The 13,426-nt window shown below is 39.7% G+C and overlaps 1 protein-coding gene across 1 annotated transcript in view; it reads left to right on the forward strand.

Annotated features, from left to right (window-relative positions):
- Window positions 1–13,426, forward strand: part of grip1 (glutamate receptor interacting protein 1) — a 305,869-nt gene that overhangs the window by 272,836 nt on the left and 19,607 nt on the right. Inside the window, exons 14-15 of the mRNA XM_053650250.1 lie at window positions 118–198; window positions 8,599–8,668. Coding sequence (XP_053506225.1) covers window positions 118–198; window positions 8,599–8,668 — 151 coding nt within the window. The remainder of the gene's footprint in view (window positions 1–117; window positions 199–8,598; window positions 8,669–13,426) is intronic.

The following is a 13,426-nucleotide window of genomic DNA, read 5'->3' on the forward strand; positions in this document are numbered from 1 at the left end:
CTGAACACTTTTCACTCACTCGTGTGTGTTTTCTCTTTCGATTTGACATTATGGTTGTAAGTGATATGGATGTATGGTACTCTTTATTGCTGCACCCTGTCTTTATTTATCCTTTAGAGTCTGTTATCCCAAGCAGTGGCACATTCCATGTGAAGCTACCGAAGAAGCCAGGAGTGGAGCTGGGCATCACCATTAGCTGTGAGTGTTTCGTTCTTTCTCCCATACAAAACGTCAATACACGGATCGTCTCATTAGGGGGCCTAGCACCAGTGGTGCGTAGGTATAATTAGTATTGCTGACAATTCTGTAGTATGAACTGTAGTATGGATGCTAGATATCAGGTCTGAGTACATGTTTGACACTAGCTGAGTAAGCCTGGAGTTAGGGGCCATGGTGGTTAAAATCTTATTTTAAAAAAAGAAGGGGTGCACCAAATAGACCCATTCATTTGTATGTAATAATGCACTATGTAGCTTATTCATTATATAAGGGTTATTCAAATTAGCATCAATGACTGGCCTATTTATATGAATTCAACAGACGTTGGACGCTGTAACTTTATAACAATAAGAATAATTCAAACAAATTGCTACAAATGGCCAGCAACAGCATTTATCCCAGGACTGTGAGTGAAAACAGACTGTAAGAGCTGTAATTAGCTTATTTCTTTTTCTGTTTGTAGCTGCCCGGTATACTGGTCATACGTTTTTACCATGATCGGTTTTGTATGAGCCTTTGAATATTTAATTCTTTGGCCACAGCCACTTTCTGGAAGCAAATGATTTTGTGATTAATTTCCCAGAAGAAGTTTATTGAAATGTGCATTTCTCCTGAAACACTCGGAATTCAAAATCAGATTTTTCAATGTGCAGCACTATGCTAGGCTGTACACACACACACACACACACACACATATATATATATATATATATATATATATATATATATATATATATATATATATATATAATGTGTGTGTGTGTGTGTGTGTGTATATATATATATATATATATATATATATATATATATATATATATATATATATATATATATTACAGCTAAAGGGGTCCTTGGCTGTATAGGGTTTGAGATAAATTATTAACTGGATCTGAAGACTTCTAGTAGATAAATTAGTAAATGTAATTAGTTTTTTTCCATCATATTTGATTTATCAAAACATGCAACCCTCGTGATGGTGTGTTCTGACTTGTGGCAATGACAAAATGTATATTTTGTATAAAAAAGTATTATACAATGACCCCAGCTAAGGTGGTACTAAATTAATCACGTAAGAATCTCTATTGGTTTACAGCTGCCCCGACTTTTACCCCATGCCTAGTGATCAGAGAGGCAGTACACAGTAATACAGTGACTCTTGTATGTCACTGCCTCCTCTATGTTTCACATACCCCCACCGATGCTTAAATTGGTTTTAATTGCTTATTTGCCACGGTGCCTGGGAATGGAAAATGGAAAGATCTATTAAAGGGCTTTGCTGTAAGCAGGCACTAAGACACAAAGCATTTGTCTTTGACAGTTTCAGACATGACTCATTACAGAATTACACACTACAGGCTTGAATTCTCCAATTATAGCTACAGATGGTATTTAGAGAATGAATTAGCCACAGATGGACCTTCTGCGCCAGTTATGAATTTAGTACATGATCTAGAAAAATGGCAGCTGATTTTATTTTTATCACATTTAAATATTTTGAAGCCATATATAAATAGCAGTATTCTCTTACTTTTCTCAACTTTGAGGTTCTCTGAATATTTGTTTGCCTCACTACATTTTGTAAAAAGCAGACCTTATTAATAGTGAGCATTAAGTCATTGCCATTGAGCTCACTTTGTCTTTTGTCCCCCACCGTTCCTATCTTGTATTTACCACCTCTTTAATTTTCAAGAAGGTCATTCTGAGACAGAGAGAATCACCTGTAATGCCTTTTTATCCTCTGGCCAGGGATGCTCAGTGTTCCATTTCTTGCCCTTCATGATGAATGCTCATTGCCTTAACCAGAAGTTTCATCACTACATATATACTCTAACACTGCCTGGTCAAGCAAAGATCATTTATTGCCTGAGCACATTCCATTCTCATTACATTTATTGTTTTCAATAATGAGGTAATGCATTTGTGTTCTCCTGCAAAGTGTAATTCTGGTATAAGCTAGGTGTGTGGAGCTAGGTGTATTTCAGGTATTTTAAATATATACATATATGTATATATGCGGCTGTGACTCAGGTGGTAGAGCGGGTTGTCCACTAATCGTAGGGTTTGCAGTTCGATTCCCGTCCCACATGACTCCACATACCGAAGTGTCCTTGGGCAAGACACTGAACCCCAGGTTTCTCCCAATGGCAAGTTAGCGCCTTGCATGGCAGCTCTGCTACCATTGGTGTGTGTGTGAATGGGTGAATGAGAACCAGTGTAAAGCGCTTTGGATAAAAGCGCTATATAAGTGCAAACCATTTACCATTTACATATTTTTTCTGTGGTGTATTTAATGAATGTATATTTTTTTGCCAAGGTTTTTTTCTTTGAACTTCCTTGTTTTGAACTTCCTATGGGTAAGATTGTTAAATCAGAACCCTAAATTTAAAATTTGAAACACGTTTATTGAAATTGAACTCAATAGCATACATGAAATGAAGTGAAGTGAAGAGACATGGAGTAGAGTTGGAGTGGAGTCAAAACAGAAGATATGAACTGCAATGAGGTAAATGCATCTACTTTGACTGTTAGCTGCTAACAATGCTCAGCAAGCCAACATTAGCCTAACTAGGTAGAGTGTTACCTAAATAGTAACGCTGGGCATATATACATATATTTGGTAACACTGGGCATGTACGTATATTTGGTAACACTGGGCATATACTAAGCATGGAGTGTTTAACATCACTGTAGAAAACTAGCCGTTTAAGTAGAACATAAAAACTTTGGCCACTCTGAAAGTGTCTACTTTTCTTTACTCCGGGAATCCTGGATGCTTCACCATCGGCATAATTTACATAACATCTCAATTTTTGAGATTTGAATATATGTGGGCTTTTAGCAACTGTCCAACCATCTGTAGTGATATTTAACCATCTGTAATAGAATAAGGTTTCTATAAACACACCAATCTGGGCTGTGTAGGGATATGAATAAAGTGAACCATTTTGAAAATTTTCAAACTCTATAAAGCGCCCCATTAAAGAAACAAGCTGTCCTTATAGGATTTGCTGCACTACCTCCAGCAAACTTTAGGATCTTATGTAAAATATTCTCTTAGCTAAGCTTTCGACATTGTCTAAGCTCTCAGACCCACACTACCCTTTCAGATACAGTATATAGGAAATCTTACTTTCAACAGTGGAACAATGAGTTCTCTAGAGATACATTATACACCCTAATTCTGAAAGACGTGATAAATACCACCCTCTCGAATGCAATTTTCCAGGGTACATTGTGTCACATGGAAGATCCTTCTAATAAACCTCCTTCAGCTGGCTCACAGCCAGCCAGCCATGTTCACCGCTTGTATGTTTGTGTGACGGCTAGAGAAAAGAGGGAAAGCACAACAGGAAAGAATATGAGAGAACAGTCGGCTCCACTGACGTTATTGTGTGCAACATGCTGAGGACACAGCAAACAGCCTGCAGGGTCACACTCTCGCGCTGCTCCAAGTAGCACCTTATTTATGTGCTTTGTGAAGTGCTTAACACCACCAAGCTTTATGTCTGACACTAGGTCATATTTCTCCTGAACCGGTAAAGTCAGCCAGGGACAGCTCTCTTGGACCTATTGTTTATCCCACTTCGGATTTTTTTTTATTTTTTATCAGTCAGTCCCACCCATGATGGAGGAATCTGATTAAGTAGAACACTGCGATTTATGTGACATTGATGCGACTAGGTGGCTTCTCGAGCGCTGTATATTATCATATATTAGAGTTAAACAGCATCCTCATGCAGCACAGCTGAGAAACATTAGCGTTCATCTTGATAAGCTTTCCCTTACTGAGGTGATGGAATATGTGTGTTTGGGATATTTGCTTCATATCATGAATCAAGAAAGCGATCTCAGCCTGACGCTCGCGTAGTAACACGGTCGAGCAGTAGCAAGGGTTTACCACTCAACCCAGTAACTCCATACAGCAGATGGTGACAAAGACAAATCAGATTTACAGAAGACGTCATACAGAAAGCTCTTATCTAGCCAGGATGTAGCAAAAACAATCCAGCATCAAACAACATAACAAAATGGCCAGAATCATTTTGTTTCGATAAGAACTGCTGATTTACACTGACAGGAGCCCACACATAGTGGGTGGTCCAAGCGATATGAAAAACTTGAGTGGAGTTATGCAATTATAAAATTATAAAGCCAAACGGTGTGGTGACTCTCAACAGGAGCGAGGTATGACGGTGCAGTTCTTTTTTCTCCACTATGAAACGTTTTCATTTTTTTTGTTTGTTTCCAAATATTCATTCCTCGTCACAGCTCCAGATCCAGCTGGTGAAATCTGCCATGCTGCCTACAGGCTTGAAATGTCTGATACATCCAAACAGAACAGCACCGGGGGTTTTTTTTTCCCCCCTCTACAAGTAGACAGCATTGATCACAAATAGCTTCTGGTTTATTTTGACAGCTCATACCACACTCTTAATAATATATTTTAAATCTGAATACCTTACAGGTTTTTTGTTTTGTTGTGTTTTTTTTTTTTTAAGCTATTCCCTCTGTGGAGAGCCCTTAAGGTTTCAATGTAGGCCACAACTTCTCTGAGTGAGATGTATGACAGTTCTGTCTTCCTTGTGAATCAAAGCATGAGCAGCTGTTATGTTATATGTGTTATATATGGTTGGCTGGCTTCACGTGTCTCGGAGAAAGCACGTGTTTGCCTTCACCTTCCCCAGTTGGTAGCTGTTGTGCGATAATGACGAGCTGTTTTATTTATTGTATTGGGTTGTGATTCGCACGTGACCAAATTAGGAAAGGAGTGGTTCATGTTTTGTGTTTCAGGTAGGGAGGTTATGATGTGGAACTATTTTAGGAATACAACCCTTAACTTGCAATGCAATTTAAAGGCTACAAAATCTTGTAGCAGGATCTAATTTGTCATCAAAATGGGAAAGATATATAATTTGTAGTTGGACATCTCATCCATTAAATCCAGTGGTTTTGTGTACGTTTTGTAGCTCACTATAGAGCCATATTGTACTAGCAATGTGCTACCAGGAAAATCATGGCAACCCTCAGTAAGTCAAGCTAGAAATACCCACTGGCGAACAATGTAGAGTGTCACTAGAAGAAATGTCATTGTCATACTAATCCACTAAAGTTTTCAAATGATTGTGTTGCGCTTAGATATTTTATTGTGAAACAGACTTCAAATGATTGCAGCACATTTATTCTTGAACATGAGGCGGTGCCTCATGAGAACCCACTGAGAAGGCTTAAAAGAGTCATGTCATATGATATTTAAACGTCGATTATTTTGTTTATTGGGTATAATAGAATAGGTTAACATGCTTTAATGTTAAAAAAAAAAAAAAGTCATACACTGTACATTACCTCTATTCCCAGGCTGCCTGAAAAGCTCCGATTTCTACAAAGCCCCTCCTTCCAAGAAGCCCAGAGTGTTCTGATTGGCCAGCTGACCCATTGCGTTGTGATTGGCTAAAAACTTCAAGTGTGTGTCGGAAATGTAACGCCACTTGGGTTAGCTTTAACCTCTAAGGCTTCTAAAGCAATTCTAAGCTCCCAAGCAACATGTCGTTGGTTTTATCGTATCAGTTTGAGCCCGAGTCAGATTAAGAAAATGCGGATGATCAAGCGGAAGTAAGTTTGCAGACACGACTTGAGCAGAACATTTCACAAGTTTTTATTTTGTAACTCTTACCTTTCAGATACGATGTAAATGCCGACCCCGCCGGCGGGACAAAGGCAGTACACAATTCTGTGTGTACATAGGTACTCATGCGATATATCTTTGGAAAGATAAGATTCTTGTGATTTAATTGATATCAACCGTTTTAAGATGCAATCACAACAGCAGCTACAATCAACGTCTGGCAGACCACCAACATACAAACACTTAAAATAAAAAAACCTGAGGCAACTTGGAAAACTTAAGCTAGCACGTTAGCAGAGGTCTACAACTGAGCCACAACACAAAACTCCACATTTGAACAGTCAATAGCAGATACTTCATAAAAGAATCAAACACACTTACAGGCTCTGATTCAGAAGCACAGGATTGTCCGAGCAATGTGGGAACCGTCTCACTTTTCAGGAGTATCCTTCGTGTGTAGCGTGCCGTGTACTCGCCCAGGTTCAGGAAGCTCTCCTCTGTAAAATGCGCTGTGCACAAACAAACGTTTGGGTTTCAGCTCAGGAACAGCGTTATAAATAAACAGTAACCGCTGATTTTGTCCATTTTCGGAAGGCTAAACAAAGAGGTTTTGCTTTCGTACCAAAACACACGGCGTCTCCACGACATGGCGCCTGAATTCACTGAAGCTTCGCCACGTTTCTTCATTTCTACATGGCTTTGGGCGGGATTACGCTGATAATACAGGCTGTGACATAGACATGTTACGGAAGTAAATCTGGACTTGGAACGAGGCGTTTCGGGCAGGTCTGGAGCAGTGTTCTCTGTTAGATAGAATAAATCCCTTTAGGGGAGACTATGAGCTTTGGGACTTTGCATATATTATACATGCACAAACAGATACATTACACTTCCTAACAAAAGGAAAACATTAAAAATCATGTTCTGACCCCTTTAAAGGATGTGTGTTTATGTGTAGCTTCACAAAGGACATACCAATATCTTCTGAGATAAGCCTGTATAGCAGGAAACACTGTGATGCGTGTCTGATATTCAGAGAAACGTTTTGAGATTGAATAATAAAATATGGACCAGTCACTCTGTGCTTGTGCTTCTCTAACTTTGACAATTTGTTCTTGTAGAGTGGGACTTGTTGAAACCCACTTCCCTCTGATTGACAGTCCTTGAGGCAATTTCTTGCCTTTGCTTGCTCTCTATATCTGAGGCTACCAGTGTAATCTTCTGCATCTAGATTGAATCATCAACATTTTACAATTGAATCCCTCCATTCTGTTCAGTCTCTCATCCTGTTGCCTGACACCACCATTTTTCTTTATCTCCTCTTGTTTATATTAGGGATTTTGTTTCTGCCCTTCTGAGTGCCCTTAACCAAATTTGTATGTTGCAACAATTCATGTAACAGTTTCCTCTGCCATACTGCCTTAGCTCACTCAGAAGACGGAGACTCATTAGCAGGGGACATCAGGCTTATGTCTGCTCATTTTTCCAAACTACTTTCCACAGCTTGCAGCATCTATGCATGGCAATACATTTTATTCAGTGTACTCATTGCCAAAGATGCATGCTTATAAATTTGCAGAAAAGAAATAAGGACCAGAGGATGTAGTCTGCTTGTTTAGAATACCAAAACACAGACTTTGCAGCGTTAGCTAAAAGCACACTGTATCTCATCAGTATTGAGCAAAGACATACGGGAGCTGATGAAGTCATGGGACACTGCAGATGTGTGATTCAAAGGAAATTCGGTAGTGACGGGGCCACTTGAGGCTGTACACTAAAGAGATATGGGCAATTACTCCGTCAGCAAAAAATGACTCGCTGTTCATTCATGGCATCTCCTGAGTGAAGTATTCAGTGTAGATGTTGCAGGGTTCATGCGGTCATGAAAAAGCTGGAAAAGTCATGGAATTGCAAAATAGCTATTTCCAGGCCTGGAGATGTTTTGGAAAAATAAATAAACCCAGAACATTTTGGAAAAGTCATGGAAATTTGCTTCACAAATACCTGCATAATTGTATATATGTTTAATTATTCATTTTGGTTAAACAATTCAAGTAACGTTAGGTTCTCTGCATGGGGTAAAGTCTGGTACAGTTGCAACTTGTACAACTGCAATTCCAAAAAAAAAATTGGGATGCTGTGTACAATGTAAATAAAAACAGAATGCAATGATTTGCAAATCTCATAAACCCATGTATTATTCATAATAGAACACAGAAATCTGAGGAAAATTGTTACTTTTCATACTATAAAAGAAAATATTTTTCCTCTCTTTTCCACTCAATTAAGGCTCTATTCCATAAGATGGTCATCATGAGCTTTAAAGGTGACCCATAAAAACTATACTCCAAGTGGCCATACTAGAGCGTTGTGTCATATGGACTACTTTTATAGTATAGGTGTGTAAACAATCTTCAATACACACTGACCTTACTGTAGTTATTTTGGCTTTGGTTTCATTTTAGTCAAGGTATGCTGTGGTAAATTTTGACATGGATTTTTATTCTTATTTTACATGTATACATGGACATTTCAGGGAGCGTATGGTCATGAAAATATGCCTCAAAAGTCATGGAAATTTATTGGTAAAAACGTGTCTGGATCCTGGATCTTGGGAATACGCCTGATTGTTTCTCCTAAACATGTGCGATAAAAACAAATAGATCTAGAGGACAGTTGATTACACTATTCACTGGGTTTCTTGCCAGGTTTGTTCACAGTTCTTTGTTTTTTCCCCTCCTTTCTTTCTCTCTCAGCACCATCCAACAGGAAGCCAGGTGATTCACTGATCATCTCTGACATCAAGAAGGGCAGTGTGGCGCACAGGTAACACTTTTAATCTCGGACTGTGCAACAAAAAAGCGTTCGCACTGTCATCCAGAAATCGAGTTCAAATCCCAAGTCCAAGTTGAATGGTTTCACATCTTGGAGGAAGCACATGCTGGCCTTTATTTTTTTAACTTCTGCCACATGGCGATTTCAGTGACCAGATATTGCTGTCCATTGAAATTGTACATGCAAATAAACTTTACATGGTGTTATATTATACAGCTAGTAAAGCTGTGGTTTGTTATTCATCTTAAAACATATTATTCAGTGACTACTATGAATTATTCAGTAAGGGAAACTAGCAGCAGTGTTAGTCACTGTACTTGTCTGTGGTGGTGAAACAGGAGCTCAGTTTGCGGACAAAGCTCCTCGGCTTACCTACATCCCTGTCTCGACTATGGCCACAAGCTGTGTGTTGTAACTGAAAGAATAAGCTTGCAGGGTCAACCGAGGTTCTTCTGCAGGATTGCTGGGCTTGCTTTTCGTGATGAGGGTGAGGAGCTTGATAGTCCGGTCAAATCTCAGAGTAGACCTACTGCTCCTCTGAATTGAGAACCAGTTGAGGTGGTTAGGCAACCCCTGGTCAGCTCCTGCTGGAGCTGCTCCCATCAGGCATGTCCCACTGGGCAGACCCAGGACTCGCTCAAAAGAATATACATCATAGTTGGCTTGGAACAGTGGGAATCCCACAAGAGAAGCTGGAGTCTGTGGCTGGGGATAGAGAAGTCTGGGCTGATTTTCTAAGCCTGCTGCTATAGTCACCCCCACCAGGAAAAGTGTAAAATGAATAAATGGAAAAAATGCAAGTCTGAACCCCACTGTAATCATTAAACGTGTTACCCCCTGCTTTCAGAACCCTGCAGTAATCCACTCACCTCACCATCATGTGTGATTTACACCAACATCTCATACTCCTCTGTTACACTCCGTCACCTGGGGAACTCATTTGCATCGTTCTTGCTCTACAGACTGATACCGGGGCACACATCCCTCATGCTGAGATACACATATGAGCATGCTGAGCCATGATAGTGTTATATGTTTAGCTCCAGTTAGACCTTTGCTGATAGGCAGTGCAAGAGTGTGTGTGTGTGTGTGTGCGTGTAGAAACATGCCAGGGCACAGAGGGAAGGCAATCTGATGGTATAGAGCTTCACAGGGTGATTTAATTAAAGGCACTAAAGCAGAAAACGGAGCACCAAGTGCAAGTGCTGGCTTACGTCCACGGACTCATTCACAGGTCACAGAGGGGTTCTCCAGTATGCAAATGTTGATTAAAAACACATGATGCAAGTCAGCGAGAGTAAAACAGGAAGAAGGCTTACCTCTGTGCTGAACTGTTCCATTTGTGAATGTTTTTTAATTACTCTACATTTAGCAGAGATACTCTAATTAGCTGGGCTGTTGCATAATTTTTAGGTGTTTACCCGATAATCATGTGCTAACATGGGGAAACTGGGTTAGACACGAAATACAAGGATCAAGATTATTTAATGCGACAGTAACCCTGCTGACATGATTATGCGGCCATTCAGCTTCGTCTCTGCTGAATACACACCTCATTTCTGTGCCGCTTAAATTGTGCTCTCATGCAGCTTGATAGAGCAATTGAGAGATCATTAGGAGCTGTTTAAATGCAAGCGTTCGTACAAGTTCAGCCGCAGTACGATGTGAATATGTGGGGTAGTGTTACTTACCTGGCTGCAGGGTTTTTCCTGGGTCAGAAATGGTCTTCGGTGGTGGCTGACAGACATGGTCATCCACCCACACAGTGAAAAGTACCGTACCCACGTGATCTGCGAGTCCAATACTAACAATAAATTTCAAATATATTATCTTATTTATTCATGAAATAAAAAACAATCACTGTCAGGACATAATAAAAGATAAAATCCTTTTTTGCTAGACCTGATAATTATTTGGGTATATAATCATATCAATATTTAAAAAGTAGCATTAAAAAGTTTATTTTAACTAATAGTCTAATTTTCTACCATATACAATTGATTAAAATTAGCAGCTCGCGAACAACAACTTGTTTTGTGCTTTGTTCTGGTTTCAGCTCAGATTTTATAGGTAATTTAATACACGCTGTCATATAAATAACCTGAAAATACTGTGGATTATTAAGGCTAAATCTTACTAACCACGCTTGCTAAATGGTGTAAGCACACTTACGTTCTCATTTCGGAAGTGTTCTGAGTAAATGATTTGTTATACACCGTTTCAGACAGTGACCTCTCGTGAGTTCAGTGTTGGACAGGTCAGTTGTTTGAACCATTCATTAAAATGAATCGGTTCAAAAGAGTCATTAGGTCGTGAATCGATCACTAGCGGACGTGGACGCGTTTTGTGCTAATCCTGGCTGCTAGGACGTCGCAAATGATTTGTGTCAACACAGAAAACACTTCATCACTTTTACCGTCGTGTCAGTTGATTTTGATTAATATGTGCGAGGGAGAGAGAGAGAGCAAAGACAGTGTTTAGTTTGAAGACAGAGAGTGCGCGGGGGAGGGGATCTCTACATAATGAGTGCCCATGGCATGATCTACATGACAGTAACTGATCAAATAAGGCTTTGGTGGGAGAAAAATTTGTTTTAGCGGCCGCCAAAAATGTTCAATGCAGGAAAATCCCTGGGCTGGTAATAATGGAATATCATTGGCTCGTTCAGTCCTCTAAAATATGCCTCAGTGTCACAGAATCTAGAAATACCTACCAAGGCCAGTCCTCTGAATAATGGATGTGTTCTCTCTCTGAGTGCCTGCTCTCTTAAAAACTGTGCGCGCGTGTGTGTGTGTGTGTGAATAAAGGAATATAGTACAGCAAGGATGCAGGAAAGTGTTTTACATGGGATTTTTTAGCAGCATACATGTGATGTGGGTTACCTGTATGACGTTGTTGTTGTTGTTGTTATTATTATTATTATTATTATACCCCCAATTCAGAAAAAGTCGGGACAATATGGAAAATACAAAAAAAAAAAGTCATTTCAAAATTCAATTCACCCTGTACTATATTGAAAACACATCTTGTGACTGCAACACACTCAAAAATTTGGGACAGTCGACTGTTTACCACTGTGTCTTTTCTTTAAATAACACTTATTAAGCGTTTGGGTGCTGAAGATACCATTGGTTAAGTTTAGCATGCGGAATTTCCTCCATTCATCCATTATGCATTTTTTCAGCTGTGCAACTGTACGGGTCCTTCGTTGCCTTATTTTTCGCTTCATAATGCGCCACATATTTTCAATCAGAGACAGGTCAGGACTGCAGGCAGGCCATGCTAGCACCCGCACTCTCTGCTTACGCAGCCATGCGCTTGTAATCCAGGTAATGTAATGTGGTTTCGTGTTGTCCTGCTCTGGATGGCAGCATATGTTGCTCCAAAATGTGTACATATCTTTCTGCATTAATGATGCCCTCACAGATGTGCAAGTTACCCATGCCATGGGCACTGACACACCACCATACCATGACAGACGCTGATAACAGCTTGGATGGTCCTTTTCCTCTTTGGTTCAGAGAGCACTACGGCTGTTTTGTACAAAAACTACTTGAAATGTCGACTCATCGGACCACAAAACACGATTCCACTGTGCTACTGTCCATCTCCGATGAGACCGAGCCCAGAGAAGTCGGCGGAGCTTCTGGACAGTGTTGATGTATGGCTTCTGCTTTGCATAGTAAAGCCTTAACCTGCATCTTTGTATGCAGCGTCAAATGGTGTTGATTGACAAAGGTTTACCAAAGTATTCCCGAGCCCATGTCAGGATCTCCATTAAAGACTCATGACGGTTTTTACACTACGGACACTTTTGGACATGCCAATCAGCATACCATGCATGTCTTCGGACTTGGGGAGGAAACCGGAGTACCCGGAGGAAACCCCCGCAGCACAGGGAGAACATGCAAGACACACAGAGCCACGGGAATCGAACCCCCGACCCTGGAGGTGTGAGGCAAACGTGCTAACCACTAAACCACTGTGCGCCCCTGCAATACACTTTAAAAATGCCAAATATCAAGTGTCTGTGTAAGTGAAAAATGCTGAACATACGCATGTACCATGTAGTGGGTTACTCAGTGGATAACATTGAGTACAATCAAAATCAAGTACTTCTACAAGTACTTGTAGTTATTTTTTATTTTTCACTTGAATGCCGCTTTGACAGTGCTGGATTATAATTTATTAATGTGTAATCTACTGAGTCATACTAGGACTGTCACATTCCTTTATCTCAAAGCAATATCTTAATTTTCTACATTTATACTATCATAAACATTAATGAATCTTGAATTCTTTTTTATTTATTTAGCTTGACTATATATTTATTAGACATGTTGAGAGCCAGGAAAAATCTGGTTCTGACAAGGACTGAATTCCAAATGGCTACCTGTTCAGTATATATGGTCACTACATAGGGTATAACAGCATTGTAAGGCCTACATATGGCAATGTATGTCCCAAAAATGCAGCCACAGAATGGAGTCCCATAAGTGCCTATTGGAAGTCAACAATTTTTCCTGTGAGTTTGTTTTGTTGTTGTTTTTTAAATGAGAAGACATAAAATGTGTAACATGAAAGTATGCCATAAATGACATGCATTCATTCAAACACATTTTCTATGCCTATCGTGCAGGATTATTTACAAAGTTTGATACACAAATCCAGAAATACATTCCAAAGCTGATTATCCAAACCAATAGACAGAATCCAAAAGCCAAGCTTAAACAAACACGAAACTACAGC

Source organism: Ictalurus furcatus, chromosome 19 (genome assembly GCF_023375685.1).
Source record: "Ictalurus furcatus strain D&B chromosome 19, Billie_1.0, whole genome shotgun sequence".
In the NCBI taxonomy this organism is placed as follows: Eukaryota; Metazoa; Chordata; class Actinopteri; order Siluriformes; family Ictaluridae; genus Ictalurus; species Ictalurus furcatus.